The sequence below is a fragment of the Cetorhinus maximus genome, chromosome 14 (genome assembly GCF_964194155.1).
Source record: "Cetorhinus maximus chromosome 14, sCetMax3.hap1.1, whole genome shotgun sequence".
In the NCBI taxonomy this organism is placed as follows: Eukaryota; Metazoa; Chordata; class Chondrichthyes; order Lamniformes; family Cetorhinidae; genus Cetorhinus; species Cetorhinus maximus.
In genome coordinates this window covers 101,714,674-101,738,131 of record NC_135892.1, presented here as the reverse complement: position 1 = coordinate 101,738,131, position 23,458 = coordinate 101,714,674, and the positions used below count along the sequence as shown (strand labels likewise).

The 23,458-nt window shown below is 41.0% G+C and overlaps 1 protein-coding gene across 2 annotated transcripts in view; it reads left to right on the top strand.

Annotated features, from left to right (window-relative positions):
• The window catches only part of fez2b (fasciculation and elongation protein zeta 2b), a 174,895-nt gene that overhangs the window by 109,557 nt on the left and 41,880 nt on the right, over window positions 1-23,458 (top strand). For both annotated transcript variants that reach the window (XM_078557350.1, XM_078557351.1), the window contains exons 3-4: window positions 2,442-2,558; window positions 11,950-12,094. In XM_078557350.1, the coding sequence (XP_078413476.1) occupies window positions 2,442-2,558; window positions 11,950-12,094 (262 nt within the window). The remainder of the gene's footprint in view (window positions 1-2,441; window positions 2,559-11,949; window positions 12,095-23,458) is intronic.

The window sequence follows — 23,458 nt, the reverse complement described above, 5'->3', positions numbered from 1 at the left end:
ACGCAAACTGAGCGACCGCTTTGCAGAACACCTGCGGTCTGTCCGCAAGAAAGACCCAAACCTCCCTGTCGCTTGCCATTTTATCACTCCACCCTGTTCTCTTGCCCACATGTCTGTCCTTGGCTTGCTGCATTGTTCCAGTGAAGCCCAACGCAAACTGGAGGAACAGCACCTCATCATCCGACTAGGCACTTTACAGCCTTCCGGGCTGAATATTGAATTCAACAACTTTAGATCTTAAACTCCCCCTCCCCCCATCCCCACCCCGTTTCTTCCCCCTCCCCTTTTTTTTCAATAATTTATATAGATTCTTCTTTTCCCACTTATTTCCATTATTTTTAAATCTAAAACTAAAACTTTGTTAGTCTTTCCACCCCATCCCCACTAGAGCTGTACCTTGAGTATCCTGCCATCCATTCTTAATTAGCACTTTTCTTAGATAATATCACCTCTTTGATCCTTTTGTCTGTGACATCTTTTGATTATCTGCTCCTATCACTGCTTGCTTATCCCTACAACCACCCCACCCTCAACTTCTCTCTCCCCCCGCCCCCCCACCTTAGACCAGCTTATATTTCACCTCTCTCCTAACTATACTTCAGTTCTGCCGAAGGGTCATGAGGACTCGAAATGTCAACTGTTTTCTTCTCCACCGATGCTGCCAGACCTGCTGAGTTTTTCCAGGTAATTCTGTTTTTGCCTTATAAAGCCTCAGCAGCACATCCCTACTTTTATATCTTAGTCCTCTCGAAATAAATGCCAACATTGCATTTGCCTTCCTAACTACCCATTCAACCTGCAAGTTAACCTTAAGAGAATCCTGGACTTGGACTCCCAAGTCCCTTTGCATTCCAGATTTCTGAATTCTCTCCCCATTTAGAAAATAGTCTATGCCTCTATTCTTCCTACCAAAGTGCATGACCTCACACTTCCCCATGTTGTATTCCATCTGCCACTTCTTTGCCCATTCTCCTAACCTGTCCAACTCCTTCTGCAGCCTCCCCGCCTCCTCAATACTACCTGTCCCTCCACCTATCTTTGTATCATCTGCAAACTTAGCCAGGATGCCCTCAGTTCCTTCATCTAGATCATTAATGTATAAAGTGAAAAGTTGTGGTCCCAACACTGCCCCCTGCGGAACTCCACTAGTCACCGGCCGCCATCCTGAGAAGGACCCCCTTATCCCCACTCTCTGCCTCCTGCCAGACAGCCAATCTTCTATCCATGCTAGTACCTTGCCTCTAACACCATGGGCTCTTATCTTACTGAGCAGCCTCCTGTGCGGCACCTTGTCAAAGGCCTTCTGGAAGTCCAAGTAGATAACATCGATTGGCTCTCCTTTGTCTAACCTACTCGTTACCTCCTCAAAGAATTCTAACGGATTTGTCAGGCATGACCTCCCCTTGATGAAACCATGCTGACTTTGCCCGATTTTACCATGCACTTCCAAGTATTCTGAAATCTCATCCTTAATAACGGACTCTAAAATCTTACCAACGACCGAGATCAGGCTAATCGGCCTGTAATTTCCCGTCTTTTGCCTCACTCCCTTCTTAAACAGGGGGGTTACATTAGCGATTTTCCAGTCCTCTGGGACCCTCCCTGACTCCAGTGATTCCTGAAAGATCACCACTAACGCCTGGTGTTCCAAAAGTATCCTGGAATAGTGAGCAGTTTTGATGGAGGAGAGCAGGATTCAATAGTACTTTGTGATCCAGCCAGATGTAGCGATGAGTCGCTAAACCAGTTATCCACCATAATCATATATGTTTGTGTCCCATGGACGTCAAGGAGCAGAGTTGAGGAATGTACCAGGGAAACAGGTAGGGTGAGAGAGTTTTAATACGGCAAGAGCTTCAAAAGTGGAGGTGAGGGTGCGATTGAGCAGATTGGTAGCCGCAGAAATGTTGAGGGGACAGAGGGCCAATGGCTGAATAATTGGAAATTTGTAAGTGACTGGCAGAATAACCTTTAATTTTCACAACTGCTCCTCTAAACCTGGCAGAGTGACTAACATTCATTAGCTGTCTCATCAGCCAGCAATACTTGGGGGCCAAGTAAAGAGCAGCCTAATTTTCAATCCTACAGACAGGGTGAAGGTGTCCAATTATTTTCTATTTTGCTTATCGTACAAGACTTCCTTTGTTGAACAATCAAATCCTTACCTAGTAGCACAAATTGAAAACCACCAAGTTTATCCCGTAAACCGCTATTTGGAACAACATTGTATTTCAAAGTGGTGTAGTCACATATGGTCTTTATTGATACCTGTGTAGTACAACATATGCTAATGATTGGCTGCAGCAACTCAGTTCTTCAGAAGACAATGAACAAAAGCAAGTGAAAGAGATGATGAATTATAAATGAAGATGCTGATTTATAAGCTTCCCAATAAGTAAAGACTGAGTAATTTAAACATTGATCTTATTTTTGTTTTCTAGCTGAATGATAACCTCAACCTTGATCTTTCTGATGATGAGGAGCTACGGGATCAGTTGGACATGCATTCCATTATTGTCTCTTGTATAAATGACGAGCCACTCTTCACAGCTGAACAGGTGACTTCAATTTGAGCGCTCAAATTAAATTAAAGCAACCAGTTTTTTTGAAATCAGTGGAATTAATTAACACATTAATTGTTCAAGTAAAGTTGTGAGACCTAATCCCAGAAGAGTCATCCAGACTATAAACGTTAACTGTATTCCTCTCCGCAGATACTGTCAGACCTGCTGAGTTTTTCCAGCTATTTTTATTTTTATTCCAAGTAGTTATCAGTTATTTAACTGATATTCTTAAAAGTGCTATTTTGATTGTTACAATTGTTAGCAGCCTTTTATAGAACAAAATATATGTTTATAATAAGATATTATGCCAATTATATCCATGTTGCCTCACATTAGACAGATAATATGATTCAATTCTCCAACTTCTCTACTTTCACATGACGGAGGCAGCACATTATTCAGCAATGCAGAGCAAAATTTCTTACCCAATTTTTCTTTATCCTGTTGATTTATGCTAAAGGGCATGTTTTTAGTTCTCAGCCCAGTGAAGTAAACATGTCAAAAGTAAGATTCAGTGTAGCTGATAAATCCTTTGGCGTTGTCAGTATTAGGTTTCTGTTTTATTATAGCATTGGTTAATATGAATATTGTGTCCCCTCGTGGCCAAAATCACACTCTACCTCAATATCAAGCGTACTACCCAAAAAGATGGTGTTGAGATTGTTTCTGCAAAATTCAGCAGCTTCAGCTTCTGATCATAGGAACCCATTTCTTACAACTGAATTTGTATTGCCTTGATTGGCCTAACTATGTCACTGGTGGTTGATTACAACCAACTTCTGTATTTTTACAACTTATTGTGAATCCTTCCTGTTGCCAGTTTCTAATAAGAAATGTGTAGGCTGTTGTTCAGTAAACCATATCTTCCAGGAATATGCAGTCTGCTGTAAGCTCAATAGTAAAGTCTATCATGACTGCTAAGAGTGCGTTAACCCTCCTTGTCCTCTTCAACCTCTCCACAGCATTCAACATCGGTGACCATGCCATCCTCCTTTAATACCTCTGTTGGCCAACTAATGGACTGCTGTAACGTAGTTTTATTTCCACCTATCTAAACATAGCTAATGTATCTCCACCAGTAACCACGTCCAAGAGTCTATTCATGACCCTTTTCCTTTCCTCATCTTCGTACTGAATATATTTCCTGTGTTTGAGGATTCTAGAATGAAGGGATATAAGGTTAAATGTAAGAAATTTAGGATAGAGCGGGAGAAACATTTTCTTTTACAGAGTAAACCATGAGACTTTGGAATGTACCAGAATTACTGATAATGCTGAGTCCATGGGCCAAATTTTTAAAAGGCTGTGAAGGTGGAACTGAATGCAAATGGGGCCACAAATTTCACCCACCTGCCGGCTTGTTAGCTTGCTTCTGTTTCCAGGCCATTTTTAAACATGCAGCTTCAGGGGTTTGGGGGAGGAGGTGACTGAAGTTTTCCAGTTGGCCACCCCATTGAGGCTGTAATCCAGCCAATTAATGGAGGCAGTCTCCAGACGGCCAACCCTCCATCTATAATTTTTTAATCCCCTCCTCCCCCAAGTGGCAAGATTGCAAGATGACTACAGTTGTGGCCACAGATCGTTGTGGAGGCATTGAGGGCCTCCCCCTTCACAATGACAGCCTGGCAGCTGTGGCCTCTTCATTTTTAAGTTTTTAAAAAATCTTCAGAGGGCACCTCCATCTTGAGTCTCTCTCGCTCTCTCTCTTGCTCTCGCTCTCTCTCTCTTGCTCTCGCTCTCTCTCATTCTCGCTCTCGTTCTCGTTCTCGCTCTCGCTCTCGCTCTTGCTCTCGTTCTCGCTCTTGCTCTTGCTCTTGCTCTCGTTCTTGCTCTTGCTCTTGCTCTTGCTCTTGTTCTCGCTCTTGCTCTTGCTCTCGTTCTCGCTCTTGCTCTCGCTCTCGTTCTCGCTCTTGCTCTCGTTCTCTCTCTGGCTGTTGCTTGTGCTCTCTCTCGCACTCTCTTTCTTGGTCTCTCTCTTGCGCTGCGCTCTCTCTCGCTTTCTCTTGCACTCTTTCTCTCTCGCTCTCCCATTCTCTCTCTTGTGCTCTGTCTCACGCTCTCTCAGTCTCCCTTGCACTCTTCCTCGTACTCTCATTGTCTTGTGCTTTCTCATACTCTCTCTCTCCCTCTTTGGGGCTGCCGATCTGTCACTGCTGCAGGGCCTCCTATTGGCTGTCCAGCCTCCGGATCCTGATCACCATCCTTAATTGGATAGCAAGTGTGGACCCTGACCACTAATTGCCCTGTTGACCAAAAATCACGTCAAGGTAGCAGAGGTCAGGACCCAGAAATGGACTCAACTTTGGGATCCAGATCTCAGAACAAACTTCAGCCCCATGTGAACACTTAAGAATACATTAGATAGCTGATTGAAGTAGGATAAAGGAATACAGAAAAAGGTGGGTAAATGGGATCAGGGGTACTGCTTATGTGAAACACAAACACAAATGTGGATCGTTTGGGTCTTAAGTGCCCGTTTTCCTCTTGTAATTCCTATTCTATATAACCTGCAGGTACACCATCAACTTTCATTTTTAACTTGATAATGCCCAGCTCTACCACCTTTTGACCCAGATCCCCGTGGTGTTCGGCTGCTTGCCCAATATCCAGTCTTTAATGAGCTGTAGCTCTCTCCAATTCAACATTGGGAAGACCAAAATTGTCGTCTTTGATCTCTATCACAAACTTTATTGCCTTGTCACTGATTCCATCCTTCTCCCTAACCACTTTTTTGGGCTGAACCAGACTGATTGCAGCCATGCCATCCGGTTTGGCCCTGAGCTTTGCTTTAAGCCTTGCATCCTGGCGATCACCCAAACCATTTACTTCCCTATCAGTAGTATGGCCTGCCTGTAACCCTAGCTAAATTTTCCAGCACTGAAATCTTTGTCACCTCCAGGCTTGACTACTTCAATACTGTCTATTCTGGCTCTCCATCCTCCATAAATTCCTGTTTGTCCACAACTCTGAATGCATCCTATTCCGCATTAAGTCCTGCTCGTCCATCGGCTCCTGCTTCTATAATGCTTCATAATCATTGAGTAGGCTGCTTCTAGATTGAGCAAATTAGAGCACCTCTTCTCATTTTATAAGAGGGAACCATATTGCACTGTTAGAAGTATTGCAAGGTCAAATGATTCTTAAAATTAATAGAGATGGATGCTATATTTACACTTATATAAAGTCACAGATGTCGCTTATTAGAAGTGACAAGATGTCTGGGTTAAAAATGTTTTTTTAAGTTCTTTCATGGGATGTGGGTGTCACTGGTGAAGCCAGCATTTGTTGCCCATCCCTAATTTTCTCTTGAACTCAGTGGCTTGCTAGGCCATTTCAGTAGGTGGTTTAAAAGTAAACCACGTTGCTGTGGGTCTGGAGCCACATGTAGGCCAGGAGCCACATGTAGGGCAGACCAGGTAAGGATGGCAGATTTCCTTTCCTAAAAGGACATTAGTGAACCAGATGAGTTTTTACAACAATTGATAGTTTCATGGTCACCATTGCCATTCCAGATTTATTAATTGAATTTAAATTTCACCAACTGCCATGGTATGATTTGAACCATGTTCCCAGAACATTTAGCCTGGGTCTCAGGATTACTAGTCCAGTGGCATTACCAATATGCCACCATCTCCCCATGATGATCTAATATGATATATGTCATTCTTAAACATGGCTCCATATGTTCATATATTACCAGTTATGTTGCTACTTATGATTATAATTGTCACTCCTGATATTCAACAGAAACTGACAGCTCTGATAAAGATTTGAGTGTGCTTCATTAAGAATATTGCAATTTTCATTACTAAGGTTTTACTCTCCCTTTAGACAAAATGACCATCCTATTCAGTACAATAAAACTTAAAATATAGGCAATATAACAACAGCTGAGAATACTCTTTTTTTTAATTGTATCTCAACGATCAGGTTGCTTCAATTTTAAGTGCGTTAACTAATCCAATTTTCAGCTCTCACTGCAACACTGAAATACGGACTGGTATTACAATAATAAAATTACTTCAATATCAGGGTTTATTGTATTACTGGAATATCGCTATTAGTGCTAGAAAATGGGATTAGAATAGTTAGGTACTTGTCTGACCGGTGCAGACTTGATGGGCCGAAGGGCCTTTTTCAGTGCTGTAGACCTCTATGACCTCTATTAACCCTTTAGAACTCATACTTAACAATTCTATTTTCCATTTTTCCTGTTCTATTTTGATTTTTCATCTTCAGTGTTACTTTTTTCTACTCATTTTTTTCTTAACATTTTCTCTGCCAAAATTAAAGAGCCTTTAACTTACTTCCTCTCATAGCCCATTTAGTGGACAGAAACATTTAGAAAAATTAGCTTTGTTGACCTAAAAAATTACTTTTAAAACTTTTTATTTCAGCCAATTAAAAACCCAGGGTTTGAATTTAAAGAAGTCATGTTAGGATACAACCAGTAATATGTTGAATGGCAGCATGAAAGACAGCTTCAGAGTATCTGTGCCAGACATTTTTGAAAGAAATGTGATGTTCTTTTGCTGATGATGTGGTGGTGTTAGCAGATTCACCTAGGAATTCAAAGCACTCCTTCCACCTTCAACAGTAGGCTATCCACTGAAATAAGGTGGGTGGTGCCTCCAAGTGAGTACTAAGGATTTGCTCAGTTCAAAGGGTACCTTAAAGTTAGAAGGTAAAATTTATCCCAACTGTTGATTCACCTGGGGCCCTGGTGGATGCCAATTTCAGCCTCCACTTTCTTGTAATTGAAGGAAGACTAGTAAGGTCAAAGTTCCAATGTGGGATTAGGTTGCAGCATGTAAAGTGCTAGGATTAGTATTCATGCTTCAGCATGCCATTGCATTCTACAGAAGAGCTACTTTTTCCCACTTGCAGGACTGAAAATCAAGCTGTGAGTTAAGTTTTTGACAAAAAAAATGAAACGACCTACCACAGTGCCCTGGAGAGAATCAGTCTATCAGCCATTCCTTTTGTGGCGCAGTAATGTAGATGGCATAATCAGGAGCTCAAACCTAAGCTTGATAGTTTTCTAATGATTCGTTAGTCACTGTCTTCTTGAGGGATCTGTGAGGAACTAAAATGCGTTTCTTTGGAGGCCAGCTGCAAGATAAAATACTCCCGTTGGTAGTTTAGAACCAATAATCTGACAACTGAGCCAGGGTGGTCTGTGCTACATTTGATGATTGACCGACAAACTGGGCTCATTTATGTACCCTGGAGAGAATAGACCAGTCACTGGCAGCTAGGATTCTTGTCACTCACCTTTGGCTAGCCATATATAGGGCAGAGGGAATTCATGCCATTAACTCCTGTTAGTAGAAACTGAGGAAAACAAAATAGAAAGTAGCCTTATTTGCTACCGCTGCCTTGCATTACATATGCTTAAAACCAAAGCTTAGATGCTCCTGGTTATGGAGTGTAGCTGTAACTAGTAGCCCAGGAAAAGAAAAATGCATTGACTGCTGTTGTGGTCAAATATGGGAAGTAATTTCATCCAGTAAGGTCCCACAAATAGCAAATGAAATGAATGGCCAGCTGCTGTTCTTTTCTATTTTTTATTATTTTATGGGCATCACTGGCTAGACCATCATTTATTGCCCATCCTTAATTGACCTTGAGAAGGTGATGGTGAACGGCCTTCTTGAACTGCTGCAGTCCAAGGTATATCCACTGTGCTGTTAGGAAGAGAGTTCCAGGATTTTGAGCCAGCGACAGTGAAGGAATGGCGATATACAATAGTTCCAAGCCAGGATGGTGAGTGACTTGGAGGGGAACTTGCAGCTGATGATGTTCCAATGCATCTGCTATCCTTGTCCCTCTTAAGTGGTAGAGGTGGTCGCAGGTTTGGAAGGTGCTGTCGAAGGAGCCTTGGTGAGTTGCTGCAGTGCATCATGTAGATGGTACACACTGCTGCCACTGAGCGTTGGTGGTAGAGGGAGTGGATGTTGAAGCTGGTGCCAATTAAGCGGGCTGCTTTGTCCTGGATGGTGTCGAGCTTCTTGAGTGTTGTTGGAGTTGCACTCATCCAGGCAAATGGAGAGTATTCCATCGCACTGTTGACTTGTGCCTTGAAGAGGGTGAACAGGCTTTGGAGAGTCAGGAGATGAGTTAGAGAATTCCCAGCTTCTGACCTCCTCTTGTAATCACAGTATTTATATGCTTGGCCCAGTTCAGTTTATGGTCAATGGTAACCTCCAGGATGTTGATAGTGGGGGATTCAGCAATAGTAATGCCATTGAATGTCAAGAGGAGATGGTTGGATTTTCTCTAGTTAGAGATCTGTCATTGCCTGACCCTGAAGAACTCCTGCAGTGACGTCCTGGAACTGAGATGATTTACTTCCGACAGCCACAACCATCTTCCTTGGTGCTGGGTATGTCTCCAACCAGTGGAGGGTTTTCCTCTTGATTCCCGTTGATTCCAGTTTTGCTAGTGTTCCTTGATGCCACACCAGGTCAAGTTCTGCCTTGATCTCAAGGGCAGTCACTGTCACCTCACCTCTGGAGTTCAGCTCTTTTGCCCATGTTTGGACTAAAGCTGTAATGAGGTCAGGAACTGAGTGACCCTGGCAATACCCAAACTGAGCGTTAGTGATCTGGTTATTGCTGAGTAAGTGCTGCTTCATAGCACTGTTGACGACACTTTCCATCAGTTTGTTGATGGTCGAGAGTAGACTGATGGGGCAGTAGCTGCTTGGATTGGATCTGTCCTTTTTGTGAACAGGACATACAAGGCAGTTTACCACATTGCTGGGTAGATGCCAGTGTTGTAGCTATATTGGAACAGCTTGGCTAAGAGTGCAGCTAGTTCTGGAACACAAGTCTTCAGGACTATTGCCAGAATGTTGTCAGGGCCCATAGCCTTTGCGGTATCAAGCGCCATCAGCAGTTTCTTGATATCGTGTGGAGTGAATTGAATTGGCTGAAGACTGGCATCTGTGATGCTGGGGACCACCGGAGGAGACCAAGATGGATCATCTACTCGGTACTTCTGGCTGAAGATTATTGCAAATACTTCCGCCTTGTCTTTTGCACTGATGTGCTGGGCTTCCCCCATCTTTGAGGATGGGGATATTTGTGGAGCCTCCTCATCCAGTGAGTTGTTTAATTGTCCACCACCATTCACAACTGGATGTAGCAGGTTTCAGAGCTTAGATTTGATCTGTTGGTTGTGGGATTGCTTAACTCTGACTATTAGATGCAGCTTTTGCCGTTTGGCATGCAAGTAGTCCCGTGTTGTAGTGTCACCAGGTTGACATCTCATTTTTAGGTATGCCTGTTGCTGCTCCTGGCATGCCCTCCAGCTCTCTTCATTGAACCAGGGTTGATCCCTGGCTTGATGGTAGTGGTAGAATGGGGGCTATGCTAGGCCATGAAGTTACAGATTGTGGTTGTATGCAATTTTGCTGCTACTGATGGCCCACAGCGCCTCACGGATGCCCAGTTTTGAGCTTCTAGTTCTGTTTGAAATCTATCCCATTTAGCACAGTTGTAACGCCACACAACACAGTGAAGGGTATCCTCAATGTGAAGACAGAATTTCAACTCCACAAGGACTCTGCGGTGGTCTCTCCTACCAATACTGTCAAGGACAGATGCATTTGCGACAGGTAGATTGGTGAGGACGAGGTCAAGTAGGTTTTTCCTTCTTGTTGGTTCCCTCACCACCAGCAGCAGACCCAGTCTAGCAGGTATGTCCTTTAGGACTCAGCCAGCTTGGTCAGTAGTTCTTAAATAACATTATCAAATGATCCATCTCCCAAGAATGGATTCATTGCCTGTGCTGCCATCGCCCCCTCACCACCACCGACACACACTATTAAATCTAGAAGTAGGGCTTGGGGTCAATTTTGAGGTTTTAAAAAAAGTTAGCTCTGACCTGCCCCTAACCAATCGGTTTTTAGAGTTAAGATTGCCCTCTCTGATTAGAAATAAACATAAGAAATGTTTGAAGTGTTATCAACTGAGTCAAACTGATTATTCCTCTTTGAATAGTGTGATGGGGTTTTTCACATCCACTTGTCAGAGAAATTGGGCCTTAATTTGTTGGCATCTCTGAAAATGCAACACTTCCTCAGTGCTGACCTGCTAGGAGAGGGGCTTAAATCTCTCAGTTTTCTGATTCAGAGAGAAGAGACATTCTGACAAAGCCAAGCTGAGATATAAATGGAACAAAAATGTTGTTAAATAGCTGTCATTTCACAGCTATTGAGCAGAAAATTATAAATATTAATTAAATTTTTTAGAATCTGTTAGAAACACATCCATCTGTTATGCAAATATGATAGGTTATGTCTTCAGCACATTAGGTGTTTGTAGTGTCTCCTCAAGTCACTTTTTACATGAAATTCTGTTTCATCTTTCTTCTAAATTCAATTATCCATTATTGCTTATGCCTCAAAAATATGCATGTAAGAGGTACTTTAATCTAATTCTTGAAAATCACTTTTGTTATTTTGTTACATCAAAGTATTGAAATCTCTCTGCACTTTAAATGAGTTAAATCTCCTAAAGTACATTGTATCAGTGCATATAAATTTGGATATTTTTCTTAAAATTAAGCCATACTTGGCACTATCCTTGATAAATTTTAGTTACTATTTCTTCATTGTGCAAATTTTAAAACAGGCTCTGAAATTCTCCGCAGGTTTTTCCTGGATGTGAGTGGTGGGAAGAGAAAACCCCTGTCACCTACTTTACTATCCATTATGCAATTGGTATGATACTATAGCAACCTAGAACTTTAATTGTCAGAATGAATGATGGAAATCATTCTATCTTAAGAATGACACTATCTTAAGAATGACTTCGATCCAAATAAGCAGCACTACTCCTTCTAAGCTCTTTGTCAGTTTGGATATTGAAGAAGTTGTTCCTTCCTGTTGTACAAAGGAGACCAAATATAAGCGTGTAAAGGCACTTTTATATTATACCATTGTTGCTGGATTCCCCAGAAACCAGTCTTGTGTAACCGCTTGCAAGCCAAGTATGCAACTGACAGAACAGGCACAGACTGATGACCTGGAAGACTCCCAAAAGTGGATTTTCCTGGATTTTTGTGTTGGCAAAATCCAGAATCTAAATTTGGTTTGTAACTAGCTACATGAGACTTGTCTCACCATTAATGAACATAAAAATACCTTTACATCATTTAGCTTTCTCTTTAGTTGATTGATGTTAGCAGTTCTTGTAAAGTTGTATGTGATTGTGTTTTGACATGGATAAGCCCATGAGTAAGTCAATATATGTATGAAAGACCTATTTGGTGATCCAATTAATACAAAATCTATATTACTGTTATTTTTACTGCCACTAGAAACTAATGGCAATACATTGTGGCTGCTATAAAACATACTTTCATGCTTCTTTATAAGGTGATTGAGGAAATAGAAGAAATGATGCAAGAATCTCCTGACCCTGAGGAAGATGACACACCCACACAGTCTGACCGACTTTCCATACTTTCCCAGGAAATTCAGACGCTCAAGAGATCTAACACCAGCAACAGCTATGAAGAACGTAAGTGCTTTGAATGCATGTAGTTAAAGCTGGGCTATGGGAGATTTTGAAAGATTATCAAAGCAAAGCAAAATTTTCAATGTTATTGTCGTAAAGACAATGTGGGTGTATGATCCCGTAAAAGAGAGTTGCAGCTTTATTTTGGAGGCGGGTGAATGACTGGAATAAGACAGATGGATTGTTTGAAGTAGATATTTTAAAACCAATATTCTGATGTAAAAATTTAGAAATGTGCACCCATTCCAGTTTAATCCTGCCAAATTTGGTAAAAGTCGTGATGTGAAGCAGGTTGATGAGGCACGTGTGTTGAGCTGGTTGTTTTGTGCCATAGTGAAGTTTAAAGTCCTACAGTTTACTTTGATTGTGTTCGGAATAACACAGTGTCTGAGTGATGCAGACTTGTCATGCTGATCTCTGGGGCCCAATCTGTCGTCTTCTAATTGTCGATTAGTCACACTTTAATTGCCGATGACTGAACATTCCTTATGGCTTATTGTTTTTTATGTTTAACTTGTAAGTATTGTCTGGATAAAATTGTCAAGAATTAGACATTCAGAATATTTAACTTGTATAAATATGTTTAAGCATTCTTTTTTGCCTATTCAACCACACCAACATATATTTAACACAATGAAATGTCCCAAGGCGCTTCATAGAAGCATTATAAAATAAAGCCATGAGGAGATATTTTGGTCAGATGACCAAAAGCTTGGCCAAACAGGTAGGTTTTAATGATTGTCTTAAGAGGGAAGCAAGGTAGAGAGGCAAAGAGGTATAGGGAGAGTATTCCAGAGCTTGGGGCCAAGGCAACTGAAGGCATGGTGAAGTGATTAAAATTGGGAATTAAGAGAAGAGAATTAGAGGAGTGTAGACATCTCGGAAAGTTGTGGGCCGGGAGGAGAAAGGCCATGATATACTTGAAAACAAAGATGAAAATCTTAAAATTGAGATTTTGCTTGTGTTAATAGGATCCAAGCTGTTTGGTAAAGCCGAAACCAAGACAAAGAGCTTTTTTTTTATTGAGAGCCTATTGACTTGTTCAGCCTCACTGCTCTCCTCCCACTGCACCCCCCTACCCGTGTTCCAGCAATCCCCTATTTATACTATTTTGTGAAACAAAAATTAATAAATGAGAGGTGATGATGGCCCTAGATGGGGCACTGTAACTAAAACAAAACATCCAAGGAAACTTACAAAATCAAATCAAAATGTCATTTCCAGGGGTGATGATGGACCCCACCCCCCGCGGTGCCCACCAGGTGGAAGGCCTATCCCCGATATTCTTTTGGTAAAACAAAATCAATAAATTAAACAAAAATCAACATATGGGAGGGGATGACAGGCCCTGGTGGGGCACTGTAACAAAAATCAAAACATCAAGGAAACTTAACTAACTAAACCAAAATGTAATTTCAGAGGGTGATGATGCACCCTAGTCCCCATGGTGCCTACCGTTTGCAGACTTGTCTCCTTTTTATGTGTGCTCAAAGATAATTAATACTCATCACCTGTTTCTCTTAACCGTAACAATGTAATTGTAAAGGTTGCTAATGTCATGTCAATGTAATTGACAAGACATTAACAGCTTGACCAGGAGCCAATATAGGTCAGTGAGCACAGGGGTGATAGGGGAATAGGACTTGCAGCGAGCTAAGACACGGGCAGCTGAGCTTTGAATGATCCCAAGTTTACGGAGAGTAGAATGTGGGAGACCAATCAGGTGTTCATTGGATTAGTTGAGCCCAGAGGTAACAAAAGCATGCATGAGGATTTCAACAGCATATAAGCTGAGTTGGGGGCAACATCATGCGATGTTACAGAGCCCTTACTGATGGCACAAATATGGGATTGGAAACTCATCTTGGGATAAGATGTGACACAAAGATTGCGAACAGACTGGCTTAATCTCAAACTGTTGCCACGGAGAGGGGTGAAGTTGGTTGTGAGGGAACAGACTTTGAAGCAGGGACTGAAAATAAATGGCCTCAGTCTTCCAAATATTTAATTGGAGGAAATTTCTGCTCAAGCAGTACTGGATATTGGACATACAATCTGATAATTTAGTAAAAGTGGAGGAGCCTAGAGATGTGGTGGTGAGGTAGAGCTAGGTGTCATCAGTTTACATTTGAAAACTAATGCTGTGCCGTCGGAATATGTCACTTAACGGCAGTGTGTAGATGAGAAATAGGAGGAGACCAAGGTTAGATCCTTGGGGGACACCAGAGGTAATGTGGGAACAGGAATAAAAATCATTGCAAGTGATTCTCAGGCTACGATTAGATAGATAAGAATGGAACTAGATGAGAAAAGCCCGACCCGGCTGAGCAGCCGTAGCGAGGCCTTGGAGGAAGACGGTTTGATCAACTGTGTCAAGGCTGCAGCCAGGACGAGGAGGAAAAGTTTATCCCTAGACTCTTTTGTTCCAATGTACCGTCATGGATGTCATTTGTGACTTCGATAAGAATTGTTTCCGTACTGTAGCAGCAGCAAAAACCTGGTGGAGGGATTCAAACATGGGGTTCTGGGAAAGATGGGATCGGATTTGGGAGGTGACAGCACCTTTAAGGACTTAGGGGAGGAAAGGGAGGTTGGAGATGGAACATAAGTTTGCAAGGACAGTGGAGTCAAGTTTGGTTTTTTGAAGAGAGAGAGACAACACCTGAAGAGAGAGAAAGGTTTACAATATTGGTTAATGTGGGGGCCTGGAGGGGAAGGGAGAATGGAGAACTACAGATTTGTTAGTTTGCAGTTAGTAGTAGGGAAAATGTTACAATCTATTATAAAGTATGTGATAACTGGACATTTAGAAAAGAATGGTAAAAATGGGCAGAGTCAACATGGATTTATGAAAGGCAAATCATGTTTGACAAACTTGTTGGAGTTTTTTGAGGATATTACTTGTAGCATTGGTAAAGAAGGACCAGTGGATGTGGTGTATTTGGATTTCCAGAAGGCTTTCAGATAAAGTTCTACACAGGAGGATAGTAAATAAAATTAGAGCGCATGGGATTGGGGGGAATATACTGGTATGGGTTGAGAATTGGCTAACAGATATAAAGCAGAGCGTAGGAATAAGCAGATCATTCTCAAGGTGGCTGGCTTGTACTAGTAGGGTACTGCAAGGATCAGGACTAGCTGTTCACAATCTATATAAATGATTCAGATGTGGGGATCAATTGTAATATTTCCAATTTGCTGATGACATCAAACTAGGTGGGAATGTAAATTGTGAGGAGGATGCAAGGAGGCTTCAAGAGGGTTTAGACAGGCTAAGTGAATGGGCTAGAACATGGCAGATGGATTATAATGTGAATAAGTGTGAAGTTATTCGCTTTGGTAGAAAAAATAGAAAGGCAGAATGTTTCTTAAATGATGAGAAGTTGGGAAGTGGGGATGTCCAAAGTGATCCAGGTGTCCTTGTTCATGAGTCACTAAAAGTTAGCATGCAGGTGCAGCAAGCAATTAGGAAGACAAATGGTATGTTGGCCTTTATCGCAAGGGGATTTGAGTGCAGAAGAGGGCTTGCTGGCAGTTGTATACAGCCTTGGTGAGACCTCACCTGGAGTATTGTGTACAGCTTTGGTCCCCTTATCTAAGGAGGGATATACTTGCCACAGAGGGATCGCAACGGAGGTTTGCCAGATTAATTGCTGGATGGCAGGATTTTTTTATGAGGAGAGATTGAAGAGACTGGATCTATATTCCCTAGAGTGTCAGAGAATGAGAGGTGACCTCATTGAAACTTACAAAATTCTTACAGGGCATGACAGGGTGGGACATTATAGGAAAAACGTAATTGCTATGGAGAGAGTACAGAGGAGATTTACAAGAATGTTGCCAGGGCTTGAAAATTGCAGCAATGAGGAAATATTGGATAGGCTAGGGTTGGTTTCCTTAGAACAGAGGAGGATGAGGGGTGACCTATTTAAGGTGTACAAAATTATGAGGTGTCTGGATAGGGTAAACAGGAAAGACCTGTTTTCCCTAGCTGAGGGGACAATTACCAGGGGGCATAGATTTAAGGTGATTGGTAGAAGGATTAGAGGGGACATGAGGAAAAACCTTTTCATCCAAGGATAGTGGGCGTCTAGAATTCACTACCTAAAATTGGTGGTTGAAGCTGAAATGCTCAACTCATTTAAAAGGTACCTGGTTTTGCAACTGAAGTGCTGTATCCTGCAAGGCTACAGAGCAGGTGTTGGAAAGTGGAATTAAAAATGAGCGGCAGCTTTCTTTTTTTCTCTTTTATTTGACTGGTGCAGGCACGATGGGCTGAATGGCCTCTTTTTGTACCATAACTTTTCTATTGAATGTAAATAAGATGTTTTCCCTAGCTGGAGGGTCTAAAACAAGGGGACATAATCTCGGGATCAGGGGTAGGCCATTTAAGACTGAGATGAGGAGGAATTTCTTCACTCAGAGGGTGGCAAATCTGTGGAATTCTCTACCCCAGAGGGCTGTGGACCCCTCAATCATTGAGCATGTTCAAGACCAAATTCGATAGATTTCTTTAGACTAAAGACAGCAAGGGATATGGAGAGAGTGCTGGAAAGTGACATTGAGCTAGATGATCAGCCATGATCTAGTTAAATGGCAAAGCAGACTGGACAGGCTGTATGGCCTACTTATGTTCCTATTCCCACATCCTTCCCTGGGAAGATAAGTGAGTGTAGCTTTTTTTTAAACACCGTGTAATCGTTTAAATATGCATTTTGTTGCTCTCTGTGCCCCCACCCCATACTCCACTACACGTTCACCCCACCACCCACAAACATGTACTACTTGTGGCAAACAGGATACCTGCTTTTAGGTCTCTGCCACAAGATTATTTGCAGGAACGACTGTGGTGACGTTTTTCTGCTTTCCTTCAACCCTGTTCCCCTTGGGAGAAGAATTTTCATTTTTGTCGTAATGATGATTGGTTTATAGTGACTGAATAATCAATATCTCAAATTATATATAGATGAACTGCAGAATGTGATCGCCAAAATACAGGTGAAAATCCTGGAGCCCATATAGTGAAACCATTGACTCATTTAGTCAGATAAATTGGAGGCTCTATAACTTAAGGTGCAGTTGTTTAGAGCAAAATGCAAATTTAAAAAAATAAAATTTGTGTGGAGGAATCTCAATGAGCTATGAAATATCCATAATTAAAACAAAAAGTGCTGGAAATACTCAGCAGGTCTGGCATCATCTGTGGAGAGAGACAGTTACCATTTCAAGTCAAATATGACTCTTCAGATGAAATATTCATCATTTATATTAAAATGCATAGAAAAATGAGGCTGTTATAATTTATTGAGCTTTCCATTTTTGTCCTGATCATTAAGTTGTAAACTTTCCATGGCTACAGCCTACCTGATTATCAGATCCTCGTTTTAAAGATTACCTTCAGGAGGACTTGGAGAGCATCGCAAGTTCTTCTTGTGTCTACTTTTTATGTCCAGAGCACATCAAAGGAGAATTAGCATACTGAGTTGGACAAAGAACCCGCACAGACTAAACTGGATAACAGCACTGATTCCTTGGTTTACCATACTTGGAAGGGATTTTATTCATTGAGATTTAACAACATGCATTTAGACGGCCTTAGATAAAGGCATTTTTAATCATTTCTGAAGAATGGTCAGATTACTTACGAGAAGGACACAAAATAATTATCTGTTTTTGTCAGAATATAAACTTCAGATTACTTTTGTTTGTAAGGGCCATACAGAGTAATTAGATTCAATGGAATAAATTGATTTAAAGAAGTAACATATTAATCTACATTTATTATTTACATAGTTCAGAGAAGCTACTAGCATCAACCTTTTTAGGTACGGAATATTAATATTTAGAACAATCTATTCTGTAAAAGTAGGTCTCACATTTACTACAGAGGCAAGAGAGGATTGTGGGAGAGAAAAAACAGAAGCTATAACCTCAAGTTAATAGACACAGTTTTAGATGTTGTGAAATGTTTGGATGGCCAGTGATACAACACTTTTGAACTGTGGTACAGAATTGTATAGCGCAGGTTCATAATCACAGTTTTCCATAGAGTGTTTTCCTGATCCACAGAGTTAGCACATCTCTGAGGGGAAGACAAATTAGCCACTAAATTAACCTTGACCATTCCTGTAAACCTACTGGCAACAAATTACGGAGGACCAGTGCTTAGAATGGATCTCAACGTGGACTGGCACAGTCATAGTTGCATTGCACTGTAGTTTACAGAATAATGCCAACGGAAAAGCTAAGCAATTAATTGTAATCCAAAATATTCTCTTCTTCCCTCCATAAATATTATTTAATAATAAAGTTGTTTTTCATCTATATAAGAAGAAAAATTCCAAATTTTATGGGTTGCTGCATATATCAGCGGAGCAGCTTGCTGGAAGCTCAATTTGCCAGATCTCCAGATAGCCAGAGGAGGTACTCTGCTGATTTATGCAGCAAGTATGCCGCTGAGCAATATGCCTTTACCAGTCCTGTCACTTGATTTTCCGTTGCCCTAAGACATTCCCAATGGCATAATAATTAAATGCATGTGGATTCACAAAGTTAATGATCCAGTTGCTGCTTTTTATGCAGTGCAGTGAGATAGCTGGATAAAATAAATGGTCAGTGGGAACATGCACCACAAAATGAAACAAGCTGTGAGCAGATTAATGCAAAATGGAAAAGGTTTGAGTCTGTGGTTACTGGAGAAACAGCATGATGTAGAAGAAGATGCTATATCCTTGTCCGCTGAAGCCACTTGTTCTTTCTAGGTTGTAATATTTACCATTAGCAATATATCAATGTATTGATTCAATGATGAAAAATAATATTTTAAAATTTATCTTTATATGGCAATCAAAAATTTAAAAAGTGGTATGCTATAATTTGGGCCTCAGACAAAACACAGTTTTTAAAAATTTGTTTTTGGGGTGTGTTTAACATGGGCAGGGCTGCATTTATCACCATTTTTAATTGTTCTGAGAAAATAATTGATCACCTTCTTATAGCATTACTGATTTGGCAGCGCTCCCACAATGTTGTTAGGTAGGGAGTCCTGGTACTTGACCCAGTGACAGTGAAGGAATGGCAGTACATGCCAGGTCAGATTGGCTTATGACTGAAGGGAATTTTGAGGTGATGGTGTTTCCATGATCCTTTAGTTCTTTGCAGTAAAGGTTGTAGACCTGAGAGATTGCTATTGAAGAAAGCTTGATAAATTGCTGCCATGCATTTGTAAATAGCATTTGTTGCAGCCACAATGCAGTCATGGTGGAGGGATTGGATTTTGAGTCTTTTGGTAAGGGTACCAAGTGTACTGCTTTGTCCTAGATGGTTCTGAAGTTCTTGACTACTGTAACTCTTTTTGAGTCAACCAAGTAAACTGAATTAACAAAATTAGGGACAAATTAAAAAGCAGCCCCTTTAAAGGGAAACTGCAAAAACAAAGACAAAATTTAAAGGAAACCTACAAACCTTAAACCAAAATATGATTAAGAGGGTCAATAAAAAGAAATGACTCATTTCCCTGGTCAGGAATTGAAAATAGCTGCACCATCCAGACAAGAGGTGAATATTCCATCATATTCGTCACTTGAGCCTTTGATAATCAGGAGATGAGCCACTTGTCAAAGATTATCCAGCCACAGCTGGTTCATTTGAAGTCTGGTAAATAGCGACACTTGAGATGTTTATTGGGGGACTTGTCAAAAGGGGAATTGTGGAAATTCAGGCAGGGGGTGATTGGATTTTCTTTTTGGTCATTAGTGGCATTAAGTGGCACATATGTTACATGTCAGTGTAAACCCAAACCTGAATGATATTCAGGTGCAATAAAAGCCAGCATGGGATGCATCATTATTGGAGGAGAACGCCATGGAACCATAAGTGAACAATCACACTCCTGGCCATATGATGACAGGAAGTCATTGATAAAGCAGTTGATGATTGTTGACTGATTTGAAATTTTAATCCCTCTTTCCAAGATTTTACTTAGAATTTTGCATTTGTTCTTGACATGTGACATGTGACTCTCTTTAAGTCACTTACATGTTAATGCCTGGGAACCTGGCTTCATTTCTTCTATAAGTTAAGTTCATAGAAGCAAAAAGGATAAATTGATCATCACCTTCAAATTACTTGGAGATCATACCAAATTGCAAAACTTATCAGCACAAATCATTTCAATAGATCACATCAGATTTGGCAAACTTGTGATTTCAATGTTGTGTGAAATGCATTTACATTATTTAAATCCTTTAAGCAGCTCACTCAATTACACTTCTTGATAGCAATTTGTCAGGAGGAAACCCAAATACGGTTGTTGCATTACGATGGATCCATCAAAGCTCTAGCCTTCTGCTAAAATGGTGATGCTTGTGAGTCCTTTTAGCTGTAAATATTGTAATTCTTTCCTGTTGTAGATCAAAGACAGCCAACCTGCCAGATGGTAACAGAAATGCTTATTGTGAATGTCATGTGCTTTTTTTTAAAAAAAACAATCCACCAAGCATACTGGAGCCAATTATCTTTTCATTAAGCACAGGGCCTGTAGAATATCAATTAGCGCTGCAGTTCATTTTGTGTCACATATGTTTTAAGAGTGGTCATTGATTTTGCGAGAGCTAACATTTGATATGCTTGTTGCTTTATTTGTTGGTGGAATATTTATTAGTCTTGAGGCATGTTACTCTATTTAAAGAGAACATTTTTTAAAAATCGAGTTGGGTTGCTCATGCATAAAGATTGCTGTAATGCATTCTTGACCATTTATTGTTGTAAGCATAAGAAATTTCACCCAGTTACTTAGGATTACATACATAGGATATACGGCAGAGGAATAGGTCATTCAGCTGAACCAGACCATGCTGGCGTTTATGCTGCACTTGTCCCTCCTTCCACCTTTCCATCTAAATTTATCATCATCCTCTATTCACTTCTTCCTTATACACTTGTCTAGCTTTCCCTTATATGCATCTACAAACTTAACAATATGTCAGTATTCTATATTTACTTGTGACATTGAAACTAGTAATAGGTACTTGTACTCCATTAATTCCAAAGAGTTGCTGAGGTGACCTTTTAAAGTAAACTGAGAAACACCACTTTGGAAAGTGGGTATTACCTAGTAACTCGGATCACAGAGTGCCACTGGTGTTAGCGGAAGCCACAGCTGCCAGCATTGAACTTTCATCTACCACTTTGTGTAGTACTATGCCGGCTGACTCCCCACTCCACCATATCTACAGTTTCAGCACATAAAGGGGACTTAATCAGCATACAAACAATGGTAGTTCCACACAATTGCGATAGCTTGTGTATCACAATATATGCACTACTCAAATCATGTGATCTCCTGGGTGAGATGAAAAATCAAATTTAAAAAACAGACCAGTTAGGGGGGGAAATTCTGGGAAATTTCTCTCCAGCCCATCTAGGTGATCAAAGCTAGTCTAGATGATCACTCTCACCCTCAATTCTGTGAAGTTACCTACCTTTTGTAAGAGGTGTTGCCCACTCCAACCAGAAACAACTCTCACTTGAAAGAATTTGGTGAATTGGCATCCACTGCATGAGCTGGCAGCCTGTTCTACAGGTCCACTAAATACAAACATACATACGAATTAGGAGCAGGAGTAGGCCATTTGGCCCCTCAAGCCTGCTCTTGGCTGATAAGATTGTGATCTCTTCCCTGTCTACCCCCTATACCCTTTGACTCCCTTGTCAGTCAAGAATCTATCTAACTCAACCTTAAAACCATTCAATGACCCTGACTCTCTGAGGAAGAGAATTCCACAGACCACTCTCTGAGAGAAGAAAAATCTCCCCATCCCCATCTTAAAGGGAGACCCCTTATTTGTAAACTCTGTCCCCAGTTCTAGTCACTTCCACAAGGGGAAACATCCATTCAGCATCCACCCTAACAAGTCTCCTCAGGATCTCATATGCTTCAATCATTCTTCTAAATTCTAATGGATACAGGTCCAACCTGTCCAACCTTTCCTCATAAGACAACCCTTTCATCCCAGGAATTAGTTAAATGAACTTTCTCTGTAATGGAAAAAGAACCATTTCCTGCCATCTAACCTAGATCTGGCCTTACACAACTTAAAATTGTGACCCCTGGTCCTTATAAACCTGTTTTACTGGAATAAACTGTCAACTGCAACACAATATATTCCCTTCATTATCTTATAAACCTTAATCAGATCACCCCTAAGTCTGTTTCTCTAAAGTGTAGAGTCCCAGCTCTTCAACCCGTCTTGATAACTAAACCGTTTTATGCTGGGATTTAGTCTAGTGCCTCACCCCACCCCTCTCTATGGAAGGGACCTGGGATATATTGTAGATCTGTTCCAATGGAATAAAATAAGATATGCGTTATTATTTCACAAGGTTATGGGTCTGTTCACAAAAAACACTCACACATAAAAAATGGCTACTTGGACAAAGTCCTGGAGGTCTTCTAGTACAAATAGAACTGAGCCCCATGCTCCACGAGAGTGAGCCATTGATTTTCATGTGATATTTTTCATTCCTACACTTGCCCCTGGCTGCATCCTACGTGCCACATTGCCAAGCGTAAAACAAGGGAGGAGATTTGCAGAAGGGTTCCAGGAACGGGGTGCAGTTACGGTCAATAGGTTAAAGAAACTCGGGCTGATCTACTTGGAGCGCAGAGGACAAGGGGAGATTTTATGGAGGTGTTTAAAATCATGAAGTATTTTGATAGTGCAATTAAAGATGAGCTGTTTTTTCAATAGCTGAAGGGTCAATTACCAAATGGCATAGAATTGAAGTAAATCAACATAAGGACCAGAGGTGAAATAAGGAACAACCTTTTTTTAATGCAGCGAGTGGTTAGGATTTGGAATGCACTGCCTGATGAGGTGATGGATACAGATTCGATAGTAGCCTAAAAAAGGGAATCGGATAAATACTTGAAGGAAAAAAAATCAGGGATCTGGGGCAAAAGTGGACAAGCAATACTAGCTGAATTGCTCTTCAAAGGTGCCAGCATAGATTTGATGAGCTGAATGCCTTTCTTTAGTGCTGTATTATTCCAATGATAAAGGAATTCACCTCACTCTTCAGTTACCTCACCCCTCCCCGATAATGCTGTTGAGCTTTAGCATGTTATCCCCTTGTTCTCAGCCAGGAATGGTGCTCGATTGCCCAACAATGGGGAAAAGAGAAAAGTTTATGTGAATACTTTTCAGCAAAGGTGTGCTCTTATCTATGCAGCCATTGTGGAGTTTTAAACCTAGTAGTGTCACAGAATTCAGATGTTTTGGCTTTGTGCATTTGAGTTCAGATGCTAGTTGAGACGTAACTGCTCTGTTTCACTGCCATCAATGTAGAAAATAATTCCAGCTGTGC